Consider the following 25,279-nt stretch of genomic DNA (forward strand, 5'->3'; position numbering starts at 1 on the left):
GACAGGTGTGGGTATATCTGTAGGTTAAACACCCAGAGGTGGAATTGCTGGGTCAAAAGACACAAGTGGTTGTTATTTGGAAAGGTATTGCCCAATTCCTTTCCACAGAGCCTCTAGCATATTCAACACCCACTAGCAATATGTCAAATCTCCTATACGCCAGTTGCCTCATCAATGGCCATTCTTACAGGGCTTTAAAAAAAAAAAAAAGCTTTGTGTCTTAATTCACCTACATTCTTATGAATGAATTTGAGTGTCTTCACAGGGTTAAGAGTGTTTGTATTTCTTGGTCAGTGGTCTGACCATTTTTCTATTAGGCTATTTTTCCTTTTCTTGTCAATTTCTAGGAGATCTTTATATCTTTGGGAGATGAACTCTTTCTTTATGACATGAGCTACAAATACATTTTCCCAGTTTGTCACTGTCTTTTGGGCTTTGACATGCACATGTTCTCCGTTTGTAGGTGAATTTATGCGTTTTGTGTGCTATGGCTTCTGCAATTTTAAGTCACAGAAAGTTTCCCTACACAAAGACTTGGAAGAATTATTCTTATCTTTTGTCTAGCACTTGTGTGGCTTTTGCTATTTATACTTAAATGCTTGATCCCCTCAGAGTTTATTCTAATGCAGGATATGTCTTAATTATTATTTAATTGTTGAGTCTTCATAGTATTTTAATACCTAGTAGGGCTAATCCTTTCCATTGTTTTCATGCTTCCATTATCTTATTAACAACTGCTTGTCTATTTTTGCAAATAATTTGAATCCAGCCTGCTTGGATCCTGTAAATCAACCAATAAATCCTATTTTAATTTTTATTGAAATCATGTTAAAATTATAAATTAACTTTAGAATCAACACTGTCATAGTGCTGAGTGTTTTTTTAAATTTTTTTATGATTTTTAAAGCTTTTAATGAATGCAAATTTTATAGGTACAACTTTAGGAATATAGTGGTTCTTTCCTCCATCCCCACCCTCCCATCCCGTTCTTCATTATGGTTCATTTTTAGTTAACTTTATATACAGAAGACCAACTCTATACTAAGTACAGATTTCAACAGTTTGCATACACACACATACAACTTAAAAAGTACAGTTTGAGAACAAGTATTACAGTTTATTCTCATAGTACAACTCATTAAAGACAGAGGTCCTACATGGGGAGTAAGTGCACAGTGATTTCTGTTGTTGATTTAACAGTTAACACTCTTATTTATGATGTCAGTGATCACCCGAGGTTCTTGCCATGAGTTGCCAAGGCTATGGAAGACTTCTGTGAACACAAACATCATCAGTATTTGGACAAGGCCATAAGCAAAGTGGAAGTTCTCTCCTCCCTTCAGAGAAAAGTACATTCTCCTTTCATGGCCCCTTCTTTGTGCTGGGGTCTCACTCACAGAGATCCTTCATGTAGGCTATTTTTTGCCACAGAGTCTTGGCTCTCCATGCGTGCCATGCTCTCACAGGCCCTTTACGCTGAGTGTTCTAGCAAAGCACATAGCATGCTTCCCATTCATTCAAGTTTGCTTTTCTGTAAAAAAGAGTGTTTTCCAATTGTCTTCATGTAGGTTGGACATCATTTCTTGTAAAATGTATTTTAAGATTTTCTTTTTTTGAGTTTATCGTGACAGGAGTTTCATTAGATCTTCCAAATAGCTGTTAATTATGAAGACTGCCTTAATTTCACACTCCACTAACCCTGAATTCTCTTGTAGTAAGTTTTCAGGTTCAGTCGTTGTTTTGTTTCCAGGCACATGATCATCTGATTTTTAAGTAACAGGCTTACTTCCATCTTTTTTCCATTTCCGTACATATAATTTCTTTTCTAATTGCTTTAGTAACTCCAGAGAATGCAAAAAAGTAGAGGGTCATCATGGCCACCCTGCTTTTGTTTCTAACTTTAACATTAATGCTGGGCCCGGCACTGTGGCATAGAAGGTTAAGCCTCCACCTGCAGTGCCAGCATCCCATATGGGTGCCCAGGTTAAGTCCCGGCTGCTCCATTTCTGATCCAGCTTCCTGCTAATGCCCCTGGGAAAAGCAGTGGAAGATGGCCCAAGTTCTTAGGCCCCTGCACCTACATGGGAGATGCTGAGGAAACTCCTGGCTCTTGGCTTCATGACGGGCTGAGCCAGGCCCCCTAGCTATTTGGAGAATAAACCAGAGGATGGAATATTCTCTCATCCCCCCCCCCCATCTCTCTCTCCTTTTCTCTATCTCTGCCTTTCAAATAAATAAATAAAATCAAAAATGCTCCCTGTGTTCCTCTTATGATGGGAGAACAAAGTCTATGTAAGTTTTCTACTGGTATATTAGCCTAATTATTTATATTAATATATTTCCTGCTACTAAACCATTCTTGCTTTTGCAAAAATAAGTTGCATTTATGTTTATTTATATTTACTTGAATTTTTATTTGAAATCAGAGAGACAGATGCAAAGACAGGGAGAGATCTGCCATCCACTGGTCCACTCCCCAAATGCCCCCAACAGCCATGGCTGGGCATAGGCAGATGCTAGGATCCTGGAACTCAACCCAGATCTCTCACGTGACTGGCAGGCACTCAGGCACTGGAGACATCGTCCTCTGCCTCCCAAAGTGTGCATTGGAAGAAAGCTGGGCAAGAAGGTGAGGAGTTGAGACTCAAATCAGGAACTCTGATTCCAGATGCAGGCATGCAGAGCAAAGCTACTTTGTCCCTGTGCCAAATGTGAATCCTGATATGCTGCTGATATTTTACTTAAGAACTTAACATTAGGGGCCGGCACTGTGGCACAGTGGGTTAATGCCCTGGCCTGAAGTGCCGGTATCCCATATGGGGGCCAGTTCAAGACCTTGCTGCTCCACTCTCTGTCCAGCTCTCTGCTATGGCCCAGGAAAGCAGTAAAACATGGCCCAGTTCCTTGGGCCCCTGCACCCACGTGGGGGACCAGGAAGAAGCCTTTGGCTTCTGGCTTCAGATCGGTGCAGCTCCAGCTATTGCGGCCATCTGGGGAGTGAACCATCAGATGGAAGACCTTTATCTCTTTCAGCCTCTCCTCTCTCTTTGTAACTCTTTCAAAACAACAACAACAACAAAAAGAGAACTTAACTTCAAAGCTGATAAATGAATTTACCTAATTTTTTAACCCATTATGCACTGACGTCATGAAAGTAAGTTGCAGGCTTCCCTTCTTTTTTGCTTTGAAACAGTTTCAAGTGCATCACAAGTATTTATTCTGTCAGGATTTGTAGGTTTGCTTTTGAAACCACCTGGTCCTGATGACCTGATGGGGACAGGAGTCCTTCGATATTTTTGCTCAATTTATTTTTTCTATGGAAATTGGTCTACTTAAAATTTTTACCTAGGGGTCAGTTTTAGTCAATTATTTTTTAAAAAAAACTTTATTTAATAAATATAAATTTTGAAAGTACAACTTTTGGAGTATAGTGGCTTTTCCCTCATAACCTCCCTCCCACCTGCAAACACCCCATCTTCCACTCCCTCTCTCATCCCATTCTTCATGAAGGTTCATTTTCAATTATGTTTATATACAGAAGATCAATTTAGTATATACTAAGTAAAGATTTCAACAGTTTGCACCCACACAGACACACAAAGTATAAAGTACTGTTTGAGTACAAGTTTTACCATTAATTTGCATAGTACAACACATTAAGGACAGAGATCCTACATGGGGAGTAAGTGCACAATGACTTCTGTTGTTGATTTAACAATTGACACTCTTATTTATGACGTCAGTAATCACCCGAGGCTCTCGTCATGGGCTGCCAAGACTATGGAAGCCTCTTGAATTCACAAACTCCAATCTTATTTAGACAAGGCCATAATCAAAGTGGAAGTTCTCTCCTCCCTTCAGAGAAAGGTACCTCCTTCTTTGATGGCCCATTCTTTCCACTGGGATCTCACTCGCAGAGATCTTTCATTTAGGTCATTTTTTTTTTGTTTTTGCCACAGTGTCTCGGCTTTCCACGCCTAAGAAACTCTCATGGGCTTTTTAGCTGCATCTGAATGTGTTAAGGGCTGATTCTGAGGCCAGAGTGCTGTTTAGGGCATCAGCCATTCTATGAGTCTGCTGTGTATCCCGCTTCCCATGTTGGATCATTCTCTTTTTGAATCTATCAGTTATTATTAGCAGATATTAGTCTGTTTATGTGATCCCTTTGACACTTAATTCTATCATTATGATCAATTATGAACTGAAACGGATCACTTTGACTAGTAAGGTGGCATTGGTACATGCCTCCTTGATGGGAAGTTTTCTGCTAGTATCTCACTAAAAAGGTCTTCTAATCCTTCCTCTCTCTCTCCATGCCTTCAGGAACTCCTAGAACCCAAATGTTTGTTTAATAGTATCCTGTAGATTTCCAACAATATTTTTTAGATTTATAATTTCCTCTTCTTGTCTTTGGTTTGACTGTATACGTTCCTGTGCTCTGTTTTCCAAGTCTGATATTCTCTCTTCTGCCTCACTGATTCTGTTTTTAAGGCTCTTAACTGTGTTTTTTATTTGTTCTATTGAATTCTTCATTTCATTTTGATTTCTCTTCAATGTCTCAATTTCATTTTCTATTAAATTCCTCATTTCATTTTTATTCCTCCTTAAGATTTCATTTTCTTGAGAGAGATGTTCTTTCATGTCCTGCATGGATTTCAGTCATGCATTTGTTTTTGGTTACTTCAAAATATTATACGTTTTTTGAGTTCCATTTCTAGCATTTCTTCTTCCTCATCATCTTCATAATCTTGTATTGATGTGTCATGTTCTTTTGGGAGCATCATGTTGCCTTCCTTATTCTTGTTTTCTCGGTTGTTGTATTTGTTATTTGGCATTTGCAATTGGACTGTCTGCTTTCAGTGACTCTCTGGAGGTTTATTGATGTGGCCAGAGAGCTCTGTGCAGTTCTTCAGGGTTAAGGGTGTGCCTAAGGTGACATACCCAGGTTTGGCGGGGTAAATTTTCTTTTTCTTAACCAGAAGGGAAGTAATTCCACTCAGCTGAGCTATTCTCCTTGATGGCGATCAGTGCCTGAGCGCTAGCCCCAGTGGGTATAATATTCATCTGCTCTGTCCCAGGGACCACACAAAGGATCTGTGCAGTCCTCAGTGTGAGCTCAGATTCCCCTGCAGTGTCTCTCACTGGGTATCCAGAGCCACTGGAGCTTGTGGCATCTCCCACTGAGACTACTCAAGTCTTAGCCACACCGTGAGTTCTCCCATACACCCTCAGTTTTTTTTTTTTTTTTTTTTTTTCCACAGTCCCAGTTCATAAGCTCCACACATTCACCAGGTCCTAGAGCCAGGAGTCTCTTCCAGGTCTCCCACAATGGTGCAGGGGCCCAAGCACTTGGGCCATCTTCCACTGCTTTCCCAGGCCATAGCAGAGAGCTGGATCTGAAGTGGAGCAGCCGGGACTAGAACCCGGCGCCCATATGGGATGCCCACATGGCAGGCTGCGGCCTCAAAAGCTATGCCGCAGCACCAGCTCCAATTTTTCTTTAGATTGAACAGTTAAGTAGAGTTGGTTGTTTTTTTCCCCAAGTTAAGGACTTTGTTATGCTGGTATTCATTTTTAGTTTTATCTTATTATGAATAAATGTCTCTGTGTATATCAGTTTTAGTTTCTGGAATATTTTGAAGGTTTTTTTTTTGGTAATTGGATAGTCAATTTTTGTGCATGTGCTAAAAGAATGTGTATTCTATATTTTTAAGCTGTAAAGTTTAGATCACACATACACAAGAAATGGCCTACTGGTTGAGTCTTTTTTTTTTTTTTGGCTTACTTCTGTCTCAGATTGAAGGAGTTTGGTTAAAATCTGTATAATTATAAAGCTTTCATTTCAATTATAATTGCAGCTTTGAAATGTTTTTGCTATTTTATTTGGTTCACAGGTATCCATAGCTGCTGTCTTTTCCCACCTCTAATTTTTAATATTCACATTTTCTCTTTTCTTCATGCATACTGTAGGACAAACTCTACTATCTTTTTAAAGAACGAGTCGTTGGATTTATCACTCCAATATTTTTTCTGTGTTTTATTCCCTGATTTTCCATAACAAATTTCCCCAAACATAGTGGTTTAAAACAACAAAAGGCCGGCACTGTGGCATGGCAGGTAAAGCTGCTGCCTGCAATGCTGGCATCCCATATGGGCGTCAGTTCTAGTCCTGGCTGCTCCACTTCCGATCCAGGTCTCTACTATGGCCTGGAATGGCAGGGGAAGATGGCCCAAGTGCTTGGACCCCTGAACCTACATGGGAGACCTAGCAGCAGCTCTGGGCTCCTAGCTTCGGATTGGCTCAGCTCTGGCCGCTGCAGCCATCTGGGAGTGAACCAGCAGATGGAAGACCTCTCTGTCTCTCCCTCTCTGTAGCTCTTCCTTTAAAATAAATAAATAAATCTTTAAAAATAAGTAAATGAAAAAATAGAACAACATAAATGTCTTGTCTGACAGTTTCTGTGGGTCCAAAGTCTGGGTGGGCTAGACTAGACCTGCTGCTTAGTCTCACAAGGCAGAAACCCAGGTGTTGGTTTTCTGGGCAGGCTCTGGAGCCGAGTCCTCTCCCAGGTTTATTCGAGACTTTGGCCAAGCTCAGTGTCCTGCAGTTGCAGGACTGAGGTCCCTGCTGTCTGCTGGAGGCTGCTCTCTGCTCTGCAGCCTGCCTGTCGGCCTCTCGTGTTTTCCATGGGGCCGGTCTAGCCACTGCCGGTCAAGTCCGTGTCATCCTCTACATCATTCGGATCTCATCTGCTGGTGCACCTCCCACTCCTCCTAGGAAAAGTCTCTGCTTCTCAGGCCTTGTGTGACTATGCTGAGCCCATTTAGATAATCCAGAATAATTTGCTTTATATATATATATATATGTGTGTGTGTGTGTGTGTGTGTGTGTAGGCAATCTTAATTAAAAGTACAGCGACAAACCCCTTTTGTCAGGAAATGTAACCTATTCATAGGTTGCAGACACTTGGGGATGGACACGTTTGTGTAGTCACTCTGCCAGCCACACTGTGTCTATTTCTTTATTCATTCATTCATTTATTTAGGTGAGATTTGCTGTTCTCTTTTTAAGTTTGTGAAACCATCAGTTCATGGAGCTGAATTCTTTCTTGCATAATTATGAACACAGATAATGTTACATATTTATCTGAGTATACATTTGGTTGTGCCCTTCTGGTAGGTAACATTCTCATGATCATTTCCTAAATAAATCACAATTGTAGGGTTGATTTACTCTTTGACGTTTGTATGAGTCCAGATCCCTTAACAAACAAATGCCGTAAAGGAATTGGATGAGGAAAAAGTCTATGAGGAAGATGTAGAGGGAGGTCCAGGAGACAAGGAGAGACTTACCAGTGTCATGCAGGTCTGAGTTCTGTGAAGACAGCAGGGAGGGGCGGCCCTGAACTGCAGCGCCATTCTCCCCTCCAAGTGCTAAGTAGGCCCAACCCCACTAAGCTTCCAAGACCAGACAAGATCGGGTGCGTGTAGGGTGGTGTGGCCATTCTAAGAGTGTTGCATCAAGACGCTTGAGCCAAAGTCACCCAGCAAAGGCCCACTGCTCAGACCCGGGCTGGGAACAGCCCACGCAAAACGTGGTCTGGACGTATGGTCATTTTGAGCACAGTGGTCAAAATGCCTGGTCAATTCCACTCCTTGCTGAAGATCTGAGAGGTGCATTTTCATGTGAAACACTAGAATTAGACACTAGAATTGAAAGCATTTTTTAAAGTCAAGTGACTTTATACTTTATCATTTCTAGTTTTAGTTCAACATAGAGATATGGTCTGTGCTTTTCTTGTTCTTGGGAATAATTTGAGATTTCCTTCATAATTACCTGAGTTATTGCAAATTTCATGAGCATTAGACTGCTGTTATATGGCTTGACATATAAACCTATTAAATAAAATGTATAGTCTCATACCTTTCTATATCCTTATTTATATATTACATATTTGACCAGGAAAGAACATGAAAGTCATTTAAAATAATTAATATACCATCTCTGTTAGTTTTTCCTAAAATGCTGTTTTTTTATTTTAATATAAAGTTTCAAAGCTATTTCTTGTTGTGTATCTTCATGTATAAAAGTGATCACCTTCGTCCAACATTTTAACATGTTTTTGCCTTGAATAACATTTCATCTAACATTAATATTGCCCTGTCTGCTTTCTTTACTCTGTGGGATATATATTATAGCCTATTATTTTATTTCTTTTCTACAGCTTTGCCATTAGCCTGTTGCCAGAGTATCTCCTACAAATAGCCATTCAGGTGCTGTTGGTTGCCCGGCCAACATCTCTGTCAAACCCTTCTGTTATTAACATCTTTCCTTTCTTGGAGAAACCTGACTTTATTAAATGCCCACTCCCCTCTTTCCATTTCAGGAGCTGAGTTCTGTTTGGCCAAAGCCAGCCATGTAGTTTTATCCCCCTGGGGACGGTGATTAATTTAGGCACAAATACAATATGACTCTGCATCTGTGTTTTAATCCAGTCCTAATTCCTAATTCTTAGCGCCCTCAGCAGTGAGAGGCACTCCAAACCTTAAATTCCAGAACAGGACCTGGTTTCCTCCCATCTTTTTAGACCCTAAGTCATTTCACTGTGGATCACTTGTGCTCTCGTCCAGAACCTCTGGCAATCTCTGATGCCAAATCTCACGCCAGCCCAGGGCATGGTGACCTCAGACCCTAACTGTGCATTTGAACACCCAAAAAGTGTTTGTTGAGCACTTACTAGTCTCCCAATGTGTGTTGGGGGTTCAGCAGGGACAGGATTTGGTGGCTTACATGGAAACTGGGGAGGCACCAAGAAAAGAAATAATCAAATCAAAACTAAGGGCAATCGTGTCTTTGCTGTATCATTAGGTAGCACGGTATCTGAAAGATTATTATAGACAGCAGAATGGAATATTCCCTGGTATTCTTTTCCTGAAAATAGCGCAGTCACAATGGGGAGTCAGTCCCGCCGGGAAACACCCACCTCCAAACGCAGACACGCTGCAGGTGGAAATGTACTCGCCGGCTCCTTTAGGAATACAGGGCGGTTCCTCTAAGTGCTGGCGGTTTTGTTCACACACAGATCCCCCCTCTCATGTTTTCATTAGGTAATGCAGCTCTTGGGGAAGATAGAGACCTCCAGTTCTGAGCAAATCGCACACGTAAAGATGGTCCAGGGAGATTTCCGTCACGAAATGGACCTTGTGGAATTCAAGTAAGTGAACACAAGATTTATGAATTCTGTTCAACGTGTTCCAAAGAGTTTTGCCTCACAATAGCACTGGCATTAAAGAAAAACCTACCCCAGGAATTTCAACCTGGCCAAGAAAGAAAGCAGCAAACTGATACTGAGAATATTCTAAAACAACACAAACAATATTCATAATAAAAACATGAATAGTGTTATTCTTCGAACAATGTCAACTGAATTGCCATGCTCATTGTGATGTTAACTTATTACCGGTGGTATACTAAAATGTCCCAATGTCAAGCACTGTTAAATATAAATGGATTCTGCAAGATTATCAACTATCTTTACAAACAATTTTGATGTACAAGCCTTGGTTTTTAAGATCTTTTCTACATTATCCCTTAAGACTGGTCTCTATCCCATCTTAAACTAAAACTCTTTCCCTTAACTCTACAGAGAAAGTAAAACAGACAAGGCTGTACACATACCCAAATTACTGACCCCTTATTCTCGAATCTCGCTTCCTTGTTTAAACGACCACAGTTCCTAGGGCTCCATGCAGGCAAAGAGAGGCTCTACTCACATAGATGATGCCTCCTTATAAGCCACGCCCACAGAGTCTCGGTTCAGACCATCAGCTTCAGTTTGCATTCCTTTCCCCCTTGGACTTCGCTTTTCCATGAATGGCCTATTCGTATCTTTGGTCAATTTTTGTGTTGAGATTTTTAGTACTTTCTTAGTAATGTGTAGGGTTCCTTCACATTAGGGATCTTAGCGTCTCGAATGAGATAAGTATTGCAAATGTGTTTTGTTCAAAGAGAAAGCAAGCATTTATGTTTTAATCTGGTAGGTGGATCTTTAGCTTTTAGCAAGATTGGCTTTGACCAACAAATAGCTTTAAAACATATACAAATCAATGCCAACATTATAATTGTGTGATATGTCAATTTAAAATTAAAGTAGAGGGGCCAGCATTGTGGCACAGTGGGTAAAGTCAACATCCCATGTGGGCACTAGCTGGAGTCCCAGCTGCTTCACTTCTGATCCAGCTCCCTGGTAATGAGCCTGGGAAGACAACAGATGATGACCCAAGTGCTTGGGCCCCTGTAACCACATGGGAGACCTGGAGGAGGCTCCTGGCTCCTGACTTCTGCTTGGTCCAGGCCTAGCCACTGGGACCATTTGGGGAGTGAACCAGCAGATGGAAGGCCTCTCTGTGTCTCTGTGTGTATCTCTTCCTCTCTATAAAACTCAGCCTTTCAAATAAATTAATTAAATCTTTTAAAAAAATTTATAGTAGATTGGGTTTAGAATTTGCTTTTCTTTCCTGTTTCTGAACAAAGGAGTTATTAAAAGCATTTTAATAACAAATGTTCAGTTTAATTAAGCAATTGAACATGAACAAATTCAAGCTTAGTGGTCAACTAAACTTTTGTTTTAAACTCAGCTTAGAAACCACATTATCATCTGGGGATTTTCTTGTGAATTCTTGAGTCTTTGGCACTGACTATTAACCTGACAGAAGAGATGTACACTGGACCCCAGTACTGAGCCTCTTCCTTCCAGAATAATCTTATGCATTCAATTAAGGAATGTCCTAAGTCAACAATTTTGTATTCAGATAGCTGGAGACTCAGCCATCGTGATATACCACCGTCTTTTAACAAGGGTTTGGCAGGCCAGCACCTGCCAGTCATCCCCAGAGAGTTCTTTCTGCTGATGCTATTAAGAGACAGTGATTTAAAGAGAAAAATGTGGTTAAATAAGCAAATGCATGGACTTAAATCTTATCACCCATCTTTGAAAACGCTCCCACAGTAGAAAATTTAAAAACTATTCAAGGCAGGGATATGTTTCATTAATCTTTTATTCAGTGCCCATCACATTCAAACACAAATAGAACCCAATCAGCAATGATTTTTTAAGCACCTATAATATGTAAGTTGGATTTTGAAATATCCAAAACATAATCCTAGCCTCAGACAATTGGGAAGAAACCACATGAGTCAGTGAAAAGCTAAACAGAACTCAAATAAAAGTTAAGACTGCGTTAAATGAGATATAGCAGTAGGCAGAAGTAGTAAATGTAGTAGTTGTTATTGATAAATATCTTATTGATAACTTATTGATAAATGTCTATCAATCTTGAATTGCTCAAGTTAACCAATGCAGCTGGCTCTGTAGGATCTCCTTGCTACTTAAAGATGAGGACATTTATAGTCATAGAGATTCAGTAATATGCCCAAAGTCACACTGCTGGCATGTGTCTGGCTCCAAAACTCAGGCCATTTTCATTCAGTTCATGAGATCACAATTCTATCTTCTAACAAACTAATTGCATTGCAGAAGTTTAGGGAAGGTAAAGATCGCATTTTCTTGGGTGGCCAAGAGACAGATTGTGAAGGTATTGGGATTTAAGTTCAAGTACAATTTGGGAATTACCAAGTAACAATGTTTCTTGGAATTAACTCCTTGCTTCTGCTATGAAATTTGAAATCTTAGACTCAATCACCAAGTTAGTAAAGCACAAAGTCTGTCATCAGCCCTTTCCCAAATATAATCAGAGAGAGAGAGAGAGAGAGATCATCTGTTCATCAGCTCAAAGGCCATTAATTCTTTCACATTCACACTTGATCAAAGCCACTCTCCAAATTCTTGAGAGCCTGTTAATTTTAACAGTATCCAAGAATTGAAACTCTTCCACATCTTCTTATAAGAAGTTCATTCAAATGATTGTTGAATGCAAGAATTGGGTTTGAGGCACAAGATAACTGGTAAGACTGGATGAGCTACGTCTCAGTCAAGTATGTTAATCATGACCATGAGACTGTCTCCACTGTTAGCCCTGGGCTTTGCTGGGGCTATAGATTCCCACTATAACTTCCTTCCTCACAACTGACTTTGGGAAGGATTTTAACCTGATTCCATCAGGATACAAACTTAAATAAAAAAGAAAATGACCAATAGCCTGAATTTGAGCGCTTAAAAAATAAAAAGGCTTCTAAGACAAGTGATGATTAATATAGAACTAGTGAGCTCTCTGGGTGATGGTTAATATAGAGCTAGTGAGCTCTCTGGCCAATACTGAAGCCTGATTTCTGCACTTAGAGGAACACTAAAGCTTTCATCTACCTACCTACCTACCTATGTATATACTTACCAACCTACATCTGATAGAAATACACCTACACTCAGCAAAATAGAAGATTTGGGAACAAAAATGTCAATGTCATCTAAGATGTTGACATTTCAATTGGAAACTCTATAATTAACAGAACTAGAGAAAACCATGTCCCTTTTGTTAGGTAAAAAGTCTAAGCAAAGAAAAATATTCCCATAAACCTTTATTTTATGCTTATCTTTCAAGGAGAATACTTTCTTAAAAGGCTTTTATGGGCCAGTGCTGTGGCTCACTAGGCTAATCCTCTGCCTGTGGTGCTGGCACACCGGGTTCTAGTCCCAGTTGGGGTGCCAGATTCTGTCCCGGTTGCTCCTCTTCCAGTCCAGCTTTCTGCTGTGGCCTAGGAAGGCAGTGGAGGATGGCCCAAGTGCTTGGGCCCTGCACCCACATGGGAGACCAGGAGGAAGCACCTGGCTCCTGGCTTTGGATCAGCGCAGCACACTGGCTGTAGCAGCCATTTCGGGGGTAAACCAACGGAAGGAAGACCTTTCTCTCTCTAACTCCGCCTGTTACAAAAAAAAAAAAAAAAAAAAGGCTTTTATGTTTTAATACACTACCAATAGACGAAGAGTCTGACTTTTGATTGTACCCAAGAAACTGAGCCTCCAATTTCAGGCAAACCTTGTAATAAAAGGATCACAAGTAGTAATTCATTCTTTATGGCTTTGTTTTAATTTCAGTATTTCAATTACTGAGATACGTTTGCAGAGCTATTACATGGGCACAGTTAATGGTTTGTTGGCTTTCATAGGGATGTTAATATTGTATCAGTGACAACAGAGTAAATGCTCTTATTTATCTACACAGGAAGGGTGAGGACTGAATGCCAGCTTCTCAATTTCAAGCCATCTCTTGGTTATCTTGGGACTTAATCTTCCCTCGACCCATTACTATTAATTAACATATCACAGGACACAGGGAAAGGAAGTTGACAACTGAAGCAAACTAGGTTTCTACATAGCTTGATAAATGTATTCTTTGCTATTTGCCAGGAGCCCTAATGGAAGCAATTTAATGGGACAGAGTGGCTCATTTGTTCATTTCGTCAACAACTGCTTATTGAGCACTTACTCTCTTCCAGACATGGTTCACAGCCATGAGCAAGGCAAAACTCTTGCTTTCATGGAGCTTTAAGTGCTGGTGCAGACGAGGGCACACAAATTAGTATAGCTCATATGGAGAGGAGACTTTTGGAGAAAGGTTAAGTATGGGAAGAGAATAAGGGGTGTCAGGCGAGGAAAAAGGCTCCTTTTTTTAGGACATTAAATTAAAAGTCTTTTGTGATCACGTGATGTTTGAACACAAATCCAATTGAAGTAAAGGCAAGAGCAAGTGGTTTGCTGAGGACCAGTGTTCAGTTTAGAGGAAATAATTGGCTAAAATGAGGTGGTCCAGGCACGGGTTGGTGGGTGTATGTGTCAGATCCAGGAGCTATCAGGCTGTTGCAAATCATGATTATATTAAGACCAGGAAGAGAAAGCAACTTCATCTTCTTCGACGTTCAGGTACTCACCTGAATTAAGATATGCTATCCATGTGAAAGAATGCCCCTCCCTATATCAAGAGTAATGTGAGGACTTGGCAAAGACGAAGGTCCAAATTCAGCTGTTTCACTATCACTTAAAGAACTGCTGAAAAACCAACCTCCTTTTTCCATGCCTTGGTTTCATCGACATCTGGATTCCCCAGCCTGGACACTGTGTGCCTTCCACCAGGCCAGCTCGCATGGCGGGGCTGTCCTGCCCGCTCTGACATGTTTGCTGACATCGCTGGTCTCTGGCCACTCGATGCCAGCAGCACCTCCCACATGTGACAACCAAAACTATCTCCAGAACTTAGCCGGTGTCCCCTGGGAGGGACAAAGTTGCCCCTAGATGAGAGCCGTGGGTCTAACTAAAAGTGGAAATGATTTCACAGAACTTCTTTTCAAGTGATTAATCCCAACACCGTCTCAGGGAGCAGGAGAGGTATGTATGTGCACTATAGGCCATTTCACGTTAAGCAATTTGCGATGGTAAATAGCACAAACTAAATTAACCTTGCCTGAAAACATCAGAGCAATCATCCCCATAATTTTAAGTACCACATATTGTAACTAAGCCCGAATATTTTCAATCACAAACATGGTAATTTTCAACTACAAACAACATGGTAACTTTAAGTACCACATATTGTAACAAAGCCTGAATACTTTCAATCACAAACAACATGGATTGTTCCTGCCCTTCTAATAGTTTTTGCTATCATGCTACAGGAGCCCAGAATGCCCTTCCTCGTTGGGGAAGGGCAGGGTTAGAGGCCATTCCTACCTCTGCCTTTTCTAAAAGGGAATTTGAAATTCACATCTTCACTATGAGAAAATCACCTGCGAAAATATAAGGATACTTCAAGAAGTGCAAGGAAAATGGAATGAAAAGACAAGCTTTCTTGTGCAAAGAAAACTTTGAAATCCATGCATAGCTTTTTCATAATACATATTTTCCATGAACTTTCTGAAGAGCGCTTGTGTGCAGATTTCAAAAAAACTGCATGAAAAATGAACTTACTTTCTACTCCATTTTTTATAAACGTCTCGAAATCCCCTCGCACTTAACTTGCTCCTCTCACACAGGTGATGCTAAGCGCACGGAACCTCCTCATGCTCAAAACTACAGACTTTGCGAACATTCAATTTTGGTTTCAAGTTTACGTTCACGTATTAAAACCGTAACAAATCTGTTTTATTTTCAGATTTAATTCACTTTCAAGTAATCTGTATGAAGAAATTTCAAACAACCAAAAGTGGACCGAAAACCAGTTCCTCAAATACAGAAAAGACCACCTGTGCTATATAAACGAATGCCTGAAGGTTCTACAGGAGAAACAGGTGAGGGGTTCTGGGATGTCCTTAGGGCCACCAGCTGCCCCGTCACTCCCGGATGGTAGCAGCTGTGACGGCCGTGGGTGTATTCTCACCTTTTTCCGGGTTCTTGTCCCACACACAGATAAGCACTCTAAGTTGAGACAGGTATAAGCTGCACAAAGTCATAACAAGACCTTATTTAAAAGGTGAGAAAGTGAACACACATTCACGCTTCCGTGTGGGCTGCCCGACAGGGAGATATACCTGTTATGAGTGGACCAGTGGGTTTCCCAGGGGGAGCAGGGGTCGGGGGAGAGGGAAGAAAGAGAGAAAACCTGAGTAGCACCTCCAGCCACGGTCAGCAGAGGAGAGCTCTCCCCCACTGCTGGCCCCTTTTATGGCATACGAGGTGCTGCCTCCACTTGCATGAAGCCACCAGGAAGCTTTTTGACCCCTACATAAATTCCAAGTGAAGTTTAATATTTCACACCCCTCCTTCTAGGTCCTGGATGAAACAGGTGCACCCTGGGAAAGGGGGCGTTCTGATACACAGGTAGAGGGTTAACGGTACATCCTGGCTTGCAGGGATCCCCAGCTCACTACAGAACTAAAGCAGCGGCCTGCCTATTCACCCCACATCCTGAGCGGTCAAGGTCACAGGCAGGCAGAGTGATCTCCACTGTGCTTGGTAATATGCTTTTTTAACACTCACGCGGAGCCCAGAGGTCTCGCTCCTGGCCCCTCCCCAGCTCTGCAAACCTCCATTTCAGAGTGTGTTCTCCCTGGACCAAAGTAACTCACAAAGATTTGCTCAATGACATGGATTCCTACCTCCGTCCCCTGGAGTTGGTGCATCTAGACGAGCCCCCTGGGCGACGACGTGTAGGCACCAAACAGCTTGCCAACTTGGGCTTCGACCAGCCACCCCACCTTGCTGGAGAGCCGTTCATTCGTAGAGCAAAAGTTTCCCAAAACTCCTTTTCCAGACTGGATCATGTAAAATAAGCCCCAGGCTTTGGCAGTGAGGCTATTAAATGTGTTTACATCAGGGCTTCCTTTTCCCACAGCAGCTCCCACGGGGCAACCAGTGGAGGGGGCGGGGAACAGCAGCCGGCCATCAGCGTGGTCAGGGACTGCGAGCCCTGCAGGTGATTCAAATAAGATGGTTCTAGAACTTAGGGAGAGGGGCTTCTGGCAGCTCAGGAAATCACATCCCCAGCCCCGACCTGTGTAGGCAAACAGCTGATATGGTCGGGAGACCCAGCTGGAGTCCACTGTAAGCAGACAGGCGAGGCTGTCAGAGAAGGGCTGTCAGAGGGGCGGCCAAGCGGGCCTGCCAGTCCTTCACCCCTCAATCAGGCAGGCCTGTCAGTTACAGGCAGCACCAGACGCCCTCGAGCCCTCTGCAGGCAGGGCCTCCCCACAACATGGCAGAGAAAGACAGTCATTATTCCTAAGTCAGGCAGGGCCAAAGGAAAAAGAATTGCCAGTCACACCCAGTCCTGCTTCCAAACTCTATGGGCACGTTAGAAACTCTTAAAGAGCTTTTCATTTTTTTTTTTTTTTTTTGAGACCCACAGAAAGAGATTCACCCCTCAAATGCCTGCAAAGCCTGGGCTGGATTAGGCCAAAACCAGGAGACAAGAAATCAGTTGAGGTCTCCCACGTGGGTGAAAGGAGCCCTGTACTTGAGCCCCAGCTGCTGCCTCCCAGGACACGCAGTAGCAGGAAGCTGGAGTCGGGAGCCAAGACAGGACTCCACCCCAGGCCCTGCAAATGGGATGCTAGCAGCCCAAGGGGCTCCTGGAGCCCTTTCAAATATCAGTTCCTGAACTCCGTCATGGACCAATGAAGTGGGAATTCCTGATTCCTGATTCCAGGTGATTTTGATAAACAGGTGGCGTGCAGGGGCACTCTCTGGCTAAAATGCGTCCACGTGAAGGTATATACGTCTAGGGACTAAGAACTTCTAACACTTAGGGGTTCGTCCAAGCAACGTGGGGAAAGCAGGATCTAAACCATCTTCTCCAACACTACACTAAAATTCCAACCCCTCAAAGCACCTTACGCAACACAGCCCTTTTCTCGCATAACATCTACCATTCCAGAAACCACAAGCAAACAAGCTCAAACCAAGGGTTACCTCTTACATATGTGAAGTTTTTTGTTGTTGTTGTTGTTGTTGTTGTTTTTTGACAGGCAGAGTGGACAGTGAGAGAGAGAGACAGAGAGAAAGGTCTTCCTTTTGCCGTTGGTTCACCCTTCAATGGCTGCCGCCGCCAGCGCGCTGTGGCCGGCGCACTGCGCTGATCCAAAGCCAGGAGCCAGGTGCTTCTCCTGGTCTCCCATGGGGTGCAGGGCCCAAGCACCTGGGCCATCCTCCACTGCACTCCCTGGACACAGCAGAGGGCTGGCCTGGAAAAGGGGCAACCAGGACAGAATCCGGCGCCCCGACTGGGACTAAAACCCGGTGTGCCAGCACTGCAAGGCAGAGGATTAGCCTAGTGAGTCGCGATACCGGCTGTGAACAGTTTTCGATGCAAGGATTGTGGGTTTGAATTTTCAAGCTGACCATGAAAGCGTGAACATGGGAACACATATTCCCTCCGTGGGAACATCCCTCTACCTGAGCATCCTTTTCTGCAAGAGTTTTATCTCGTCATCTCTTTCCTAGGAAAAATCTGAGAATAAAATGGAAGAAAAATTGCTGCAGCTTTCAAGTAAACTAGAGAATTTCATCAACACACAGAAACAGGAAGCAGAGTTCAACAAAGCCAAGCACATAGAAAATAAGTTGTCCAAAAAGATGACCCACATGGAGAAGCAGATCTGGGAGGAATTGGAGAAAATGCAGACCGAGTACCAGTCAGGTGAGCAGACGCTGTCTTGTTACGAAGCAAAGAGCAGCTCTCCTTGCTGTCTGACTCCTCAGAGTTTTCTACTAAGAGATAATGACCAGGGATCAACCTTGCCATGCGAGAGCTGCTTATTTATTTAATTGGGCTTTTCCAAATAGCCTGTAACACAGCTGGGGAACATCAGGCCCGTGGGCCATCTAAGGCCCACAAAATCATTTGGTCGGGCCCTGCCAAGGCAAACACAGGTGGGACTCAAAATCCAGTACATCTATAGCAGACTAACATTTGAGTTGGTAACACTCTATGGCCCGCGAATGAGGTTATAAATATCCAAATGGCTCTCGGTAGAAAAAAGTGCTCCACCCCACCCCTGCCAGGCCAGCATAGAAAGGGATGAAGTAAGTTAACCTTCTTCCTTGGCACCTAGCAATGTCATAAGCCTGTCACTGCTGGGAGGTTTTCTCCGCTCTGCAATCATAGAGCCACAGGATGGCTAGACTTGGAAATTCCTTTGGCCATTCCTGAGACCTGCCTTGAGGGTATATCATGAAACTAGGGGCCTCCATCCAACGGCTCTCTCATTGAGCTGCAGGTAATGAACCTGCACAGATGTCAGCCTGGAGACTTGACCTTTAGAAGTGAAGAAGAAAGATGAGGCCGGCACACTGACTGCTGTTCTTAAGGGGCTGACGGCCGCAGTGCGGAGCTGAGCTAGCGTCATCTAATTTGTCAAAGGGCAGGACGTGGGATCGGCGCCGTGCGGCAGCCATCTGCCTGGAGCCACAGTTCTGCAGGAATTACCAGAAGTCAGAGGGGTCCCTTTATAAGAGAAAGTCCCAATCCATTTTCTGTCCTCTGGATCTTAGGAACGTGGGTAAATCCTACCAAGTTGTGCCTTGGGAAGACGTCAGGGTCTCCTTCTGCCGGATGTTCCTGGCACAGCAGTCTAATGGGCTGCATGGGAATCTGACGCTCACAACCCCCACCTCCCCTCAAATCAATATAGCCAGGAACCATGTCCCAAGCCTAACTGGCCCTTCTATTAGGGGACCTGCTTTCTGCATAGCTATCAGAGGTTGGGTTTTACTCATTCCATGGGCACAGCTTCGGGGGCAGCCGGAGCAGAAGCCATCCTCTGTATGTTTCTGCCTTTTACTAAGTGGGAGCTCCAGTCAAGGGGACTGGATGGTTTCTTCCATTGTGCCTTTCATAAAAACACACTGAGAAACAACTACGCGAAGGGCCTCAGCCCATCAGGAATGGGCCTGCGGTCACCAGTGGCTGGCTGTGTGAGATGACAGTGCAGGAGTGGGTGGGGGAGACCCCCAGGGCATGGAGCGTGGCAGGGGGTGGGCGGTGGGCAGCAGGTGGATTATGCTGTTGAGATCCTTCAAGCAGGTCACTTCAGAGGACTTTCAGAATCTCAACTGTGGTCTTCACCATCAATTTGGTAACAAGATTTTTTTTTTTAAAAAAGGGGAAAGCTCCAACAAGTAGTCAAAGCAGAAAGAAAAAGGCATTTTAAATTTCTTTTGAAACCTGGAATCACTTCATTAATGCAATATGTTTGGGAGGAGGGGAAGGAGCGGAGTTAAATTTTCATGATGATATCATTAAAACACTGCTGCTAACGCATCCTGGAGACATGCAGGAAAGGGACCATAAACATTTTAGGCTGGTCCCCAGGGCATTTGGTGTGCTTTGAATTAAATGATGATCAACTACGGCACAACTTCTGCTCAGCAACTTCTGTGAAATACACATTTATCTCTCTATTCTGCTGCGCTGCTTCAGTATAGCTATCCTCTTACCCTCTCCCAGGATTTAAATCGATCCACGACTCCCTCACCTCCCTCCAACAAATACAGAAGACAAAGATGGATTTAGAGAAATATAAAGTACAGAAAGACCTGAAGAAATTGCAGCGTAAGATAGTGGAGCTCCAGGAAATATAGACCTTTCCCATCATCCTCTTTTGCACCGGCCTGTGGAATGGTTTGTAGGGGAAAGTGAGAAGAAAGCTCCCATCTCTGGGCGGGAGGTTAGGGCTTCTGAGGAATCTGAACGTCTTACCACTTTCGAAGGATGTGACCAGAAAAACAATAAAGCAAAGAAACTTAACGATGCTTTCCATCTCTGAATGAAAAACTTCAGGGGTTTCTTCACATAGCTGTCTTTTTATGTTTTTTTGTTTGTCTACACATAAAAAAGAGCAGTCTGCATAAAGTAGCTGGATGAGCGGCGTAGGCCAGGTATAAGACTTTAAAGAGTGGCAGAAATTGCGGCAAATCAGAGATGACTGACTCAGCCTAAAAGTAAGAGCCACTCTGTAGTTCCAGTTCATCACTGAATATGTCTTTAGTCCCATATTGACAAAAATTGTCAGCTTCTCAGTAGAAACGTCTCCAGTTTTTGGCATTAGTAACTGTTCAAAATAGTTCCCAAACAATGAAGGACGTGTCACTGGAGCAGATTTGCCCAGTGAGCTCTCAATTTGCAACTTTTGACCAGAGGTTTTCCTTTCTAACGTCTAATTTATACGTATTTAAAGTATATTTTCGGCCGGCGCTGTGGCTCCCTAGGCTAATCCTCCGCCTGTGGCGCCGGTACTCCGGGTTCTAGTCCCAGTTAGGGCGCCGGATTCTGACCCGGTTGCTCCTCTTCCAGTCTAGCTCTCTGCTGTGGCCTGGGAGTGCAGTGGAGGATGGCCCAAGTGCTTGGGCCCTGTACCTCCATGGGAGACCAGGAAGAAGCACCTGGTTCCTGGCTTCGGATTGGCACAGTGCACGGGCTGTAGTGGCTATTTGGGGGGTGAACCAATAGAAGGAAGACCTTTCTCTCTGTCTCTCTCTCTCACTGTCTAACTTTGCCTGTCAAAAAAAAAGTATATTTTCATCATATTCCTTATGTATCACAATGAGGAAGAAGTGAGAGGTAACCTATGTAAGAGAATATAACAGCTTCCAGGAAAAATAGCCAACATCTGGGGTCAGCATTGTAGCACAGCAGGTAAAGCTATACCTGTGATGCCAGCATCCCATATGGGCACCTGTTCCAGTCCAATCCAGCTCCCTGCCAATGCGCTTTTGCCAGAAGAAGATGGCCCAAGTACTCCCATGCGGGAGACCCAGATGTATCTCCAGGCTTCTGGCTTTGGCCTTTCCCAGCCCTGGCTGTTATGGCCATTTGGGGTGTGAACCAGCAAGCGGAAAATCTCTTTGTCTCTCCTTCTCTGCCTTTCAAATGAATAATAAATAAATCTTTTAAAAAGGAAAAATAGTCAACATAATTTTACGTGGGTAAATGCAGAAGTACTTGAAAAACACTAACTGCATATAAAATTAGAATGTCTAACTTTTCTGGATATTAATGTTAAGTGCGGAGCATGGTATTGGCCAGTAAAATCATGAAAATAAACTATTCCCAGCATGTGCTATCTGCTAGGACAAGGACAACTTCTAACCACAGAGCTTTTCGGAAGCCTGGCAGAGGGATCTTTGGGTCAGGTTTAATCTCTTCCGTTGGTTTCTGTACGAAGAGTGACAACTTTGGCACTAAAAAAGAGCAAACATATCTCCCAAATAAATTTTACTGACAAATGCCCACTTCTCTAATTCCTTTACTATAAGAAAAAAATCTCCATTTATTATTATTAATAATCATAATACTCTGCATGCAGCATCAATAGCTCTATAATCAGAGAAATTCTTATAGCAGGATTTAAGAGTTTAAAATGCAACAGACATGCTCATTGCAATCAAGTGTCATGCTAAGGCAAAGAACTAATATCCCAAGTAATCTCAAATAATTCCTCCAAGTCAATGAGAAAATAATAACCAATGACATTTTTTTTTTCAAAATGGCAAAGGTTGAAATGATTGATAAGATTGGGCTGGCAAGGGTAAAGAGAAATGTGTCCTTTCATACATTATTGGAGAGTCTATAAATTAATTCATTGATTTGGAGGACATTTGGAAACACCTGTTGACATCTTTCTTTAAAAATATATACCTTTGATCTTGTAATACCATTGCTGGAAATTTGTATTACAGGAAAAAAATGAACAACAAAAAAAAAAGAGTGTAAAGATGAGTGAGAATAATCATTACAGGATTGTTTGTTATGGTAAAAACCTCAATAAAAGGAACTGATTGAAAAGTCAATGTTATTATCAGACTGACACAAACCCCCTCTCCCCGCACACACACACTCACCAAATGCAGTACAGCCCTTACAAAGAATATAAAGAGGTATCCAAGATATACTGTTAGGTTAAAAAACAATTAAAAAAAAAAAAAGTTTGAAAGCAACATGGATATGATCCCGCTTTTGGGGAAAAAAAAAAAAGTTAAAAAAAAATGTAGGGGCCAGCATTGCAGCACAGCGAGTTAAGCTAGCTGTGGCTTGTGACACCAACATCCCATAATGAACGCTGCTTCACTTCCAGTCCAGCTGCCTGCTGAAGTGCCTGCAAGGCAGTAGCAGATGGACCTAGTGCTTGGGCCCCTGCCACACTGCAGGAGACCAGGATAGAGTTCTTGGCTGTTGGCTTTAGCCTGGCCCAATCCTGAGTGTTGTAGCCATTTGGGAAGTGAACCAGCAGATGGAAGATCTCTCTCCGTGTCCCTCCCTCCCTTCTTCCTTCTCCCCCACTCTCTGCTGCTCTGCCTTTCAAATAAATAAACAAAAAAATGCAGAGTATAGCAGGCAAAAAATGTAGGAATATACAATAAATTTAGCACTCACTGTGTTTTGAAGAACTTTCATTTTCTACATTCAGTGCTTATGAATGCTTCTACGTTGTAATCACATAGTATTTTTGTTTTCCATAAAAATATCTTTTCCACAACAACAGCAAATATCCTGGGCTGCGAGGGTAACTGTGCAGTGAGCTAAATGAATGGTTACAGGAAGGGCTAGGTTAGGAATTCTTAAAGACCGAAGACTAAGCCATCCCATTTATATATACTTTCTCCTCTACCAACATAGCTACAAAAGCAGAGAGGTCATACAGCAAGTAGAAAAAATATGCTCTAAAGTAGATTATAGTCCAAATACTGGCATAGGATCAGATCAGAAATTGTCCCAGAATCCATGTCTTCACGGGTGATGCCCAGGGCAGTAGCACAGGAGATCAAAGCATCAAGACCCTTTATTTGCTTACTGGGGATGCAAGTTGAGGTGTTCACAGGTTTAGACAGACTCCAGGTGGCCTAAGAACCATGCCCAGTGAGAGTAGATCCCGATTCGGTTGGACCTAAAGCTCACACAGCGTTGGTTTGCCGTTGATGTATTATCCTGATACAGATGAGTTGGCACAGCAGTCTGTAGGAAGGTCGCTGGAAGCCACTGCTACATCAGGACAGCTCCAGTAACTCACTCCACACAAAACTGACTGTGAACTCTGTGAATATATCACTGTTACCCAAATGTTTTGTCAACTCACTTTCTCTTTAGCTGGATCCAAAAATACTCCATCTCTCCAGTGCCACTTGACATCATAGGAAGTAGAGTGGAAAGAGGCAGGAGTCTTAATCATGTGATTAAACATGTCTTATTTCTGTGAACTTTGGCCTTATAAATCCTAGGCTAGGGCTCATGCAAGTGAGAAGCTCTGAATATCAAGAGTCACTGTTTTCCAGCAAATTCATCTCTTCCGAGCAGACAGTGGGGCACTGGCCTCCTTTGCCTTGCCATGGATGCAGACAGAAGCAAGCATGAACAGTCCTGCCCGAGAAGCTCAATATACAAGTTACTTTATTCTATATCAAACAGCACTGATGTCTGGCAAGTCAGACTTCTCTCCCAGTAAACACAGGATGGTGTCTGAGCATTGAAGAATCTGCAGTACAGATGCACCCCGCGGACTTGAGGCACCTGCTAAAAGAGCTCAGGTAGTTTCACACACTAACACCATCCCAGTAGTCTTGGGTAATTACTGGGTTCTGCCGCCTCTCAGCATTTCCTGCTGTTTCTGACCTCTTATCAAAACCTGCTCCTAGAAAATATAGAGGAATAGCCCTTGACTTTGGTCTTGGCAATGATTTCTTGGATATAACAGCAAAAGCATGGGCAACAAAAGCAAAGATTAAAAGAAGGAACTATATGAAACTAAAAAGATTTTGCACAGCAAAGAAAACAATCAACAAATGAAAAGACCTGCGGAGTGGGAGGAAATACAGCTGGATGTTGGTGTGGTGGTACAGTGGGTGAAGCCGCCGCATTTGACACTGGAATCCCATATAAGTGCCAGTTCAAGTACTGATACAATTCAGCTCTCTGCTGATGTGCCTGGGAAGGCAGTGGGAGGTGGCCCCAGTGCTTGGACCCCTACCTCCCCTATGGGATTCCTGGCTCCAGTTCGGCCTGGCTCAGACCTGGGTGTTGTGGCCATTTGGGGAATGAATCAGCAGATGGACAATCTCGCTCTCTCTCTCTCTCTCTTCCTCTCTCTCTGTAACTCTGCCTTTTGAATAAACAAATAAATAGATAAACCCTTAAAAAAATACAATTGTCCCTCAGTATCTGGCAAGAGTTGATTCCAGAATCACCGTGAAATCCACAGATGTCGACGTCCCTTTCCATGTATGTAATGAAGTAGTATTTGCATAAAACTGTGTATATTGTCCCGTGTACTTTAAACCATCGTTATCCTCCTTCGAATATCTAATGCCAAGAAATGCTATGTGAACAGTTGTGATACTATGCTGCTTAGGGAGCAGCGATAAAGAAAACGTCGGGGCACGTGCAGTACAGACAGTTATTTTCCAAATATCTTGGATTTTAGGTAGCTTGCATCTGAGGATATGAAAGACTGATTATATCTGCAAGCCATATATAGCTGATAGGGGGCCAATATCCAACACATGTAAGAAACTCACACAGCAGAAGAACATAATCCAATGAAATGATGGGCAAAGGACATGGAAAGACATTTTTCCAAAGAACATATACAAATCGCCAACAGCTATATGAAAAGGTACTTACCATCACGAATCATCATGGAATTCAAGTCCAAATCACATTGAGATATCACTATACACCAGTTAGCAGGACTATTATCAGAGTTAACTGATACAGGTGTTGGTGAACATGGGGGAAAGGGATCGTATTGGTACATTCATTATGGAAAACAATATGGAAGATCTTAAAAAAAACTAGAAGTAGAACTAATATATGATCCAGCTGGCCCACTTCTAGGTAGATG

General features: G+C 42.8%; 1 protein-coding gene across 6 annotated transcripts in view; it reads left to right on the forward strand.

Annotated features, from left to right (window-relative positions):
* The window catches only part of FAM81B (family with sequence similarity 81 member B), a 122,182-nt gene that overhangs the window by 37,279 nt on the left and 59,624 nt on the right, over positions 1 to 25,279 (forward strand). For 5 of the 6 annotated variants that reach the window (XM_070056479.1, XM_051854003.2, XM_017344607.3 and 2 more), the window contains exons 7-9: positions 9,109 to 9,215; positions 15,103 to 15,238; positions 17,889 to 18,084. In XM_070056479.1, the coding sequence (XP_069912580.1) occupies positions 9,109 to 9,215; positions 15,103 to 15,238; positions 17,889 to 18,084 (439 nt within the window). Of the gene's footprint in view, positions 1 to 9,108; positions 9,216 to 15,102; positions 15,239 to 17,888; positions 18,085 to 19,893; positions 20,194 to 25,279 lie in introns of those variants that run through there. The other variant, XM_008261959.4, reaches the window with a different exon arrangement.

Source organism: Oryctolagus cuniculus, chromosome 14, assembly GCF_964237555.1.
Source record: "Oryctolagus cuniculus chromosome 14, mOryCun1.1, whole genome shotgun sequence".
In the NCBI taxonomy this organism is placed as follows: Eukaryota; Metazoa; Chordata; class Mammalia; order Lagomorpha; family Leporidae; genus Oryctolagus; species Oryctolagus cuniculus.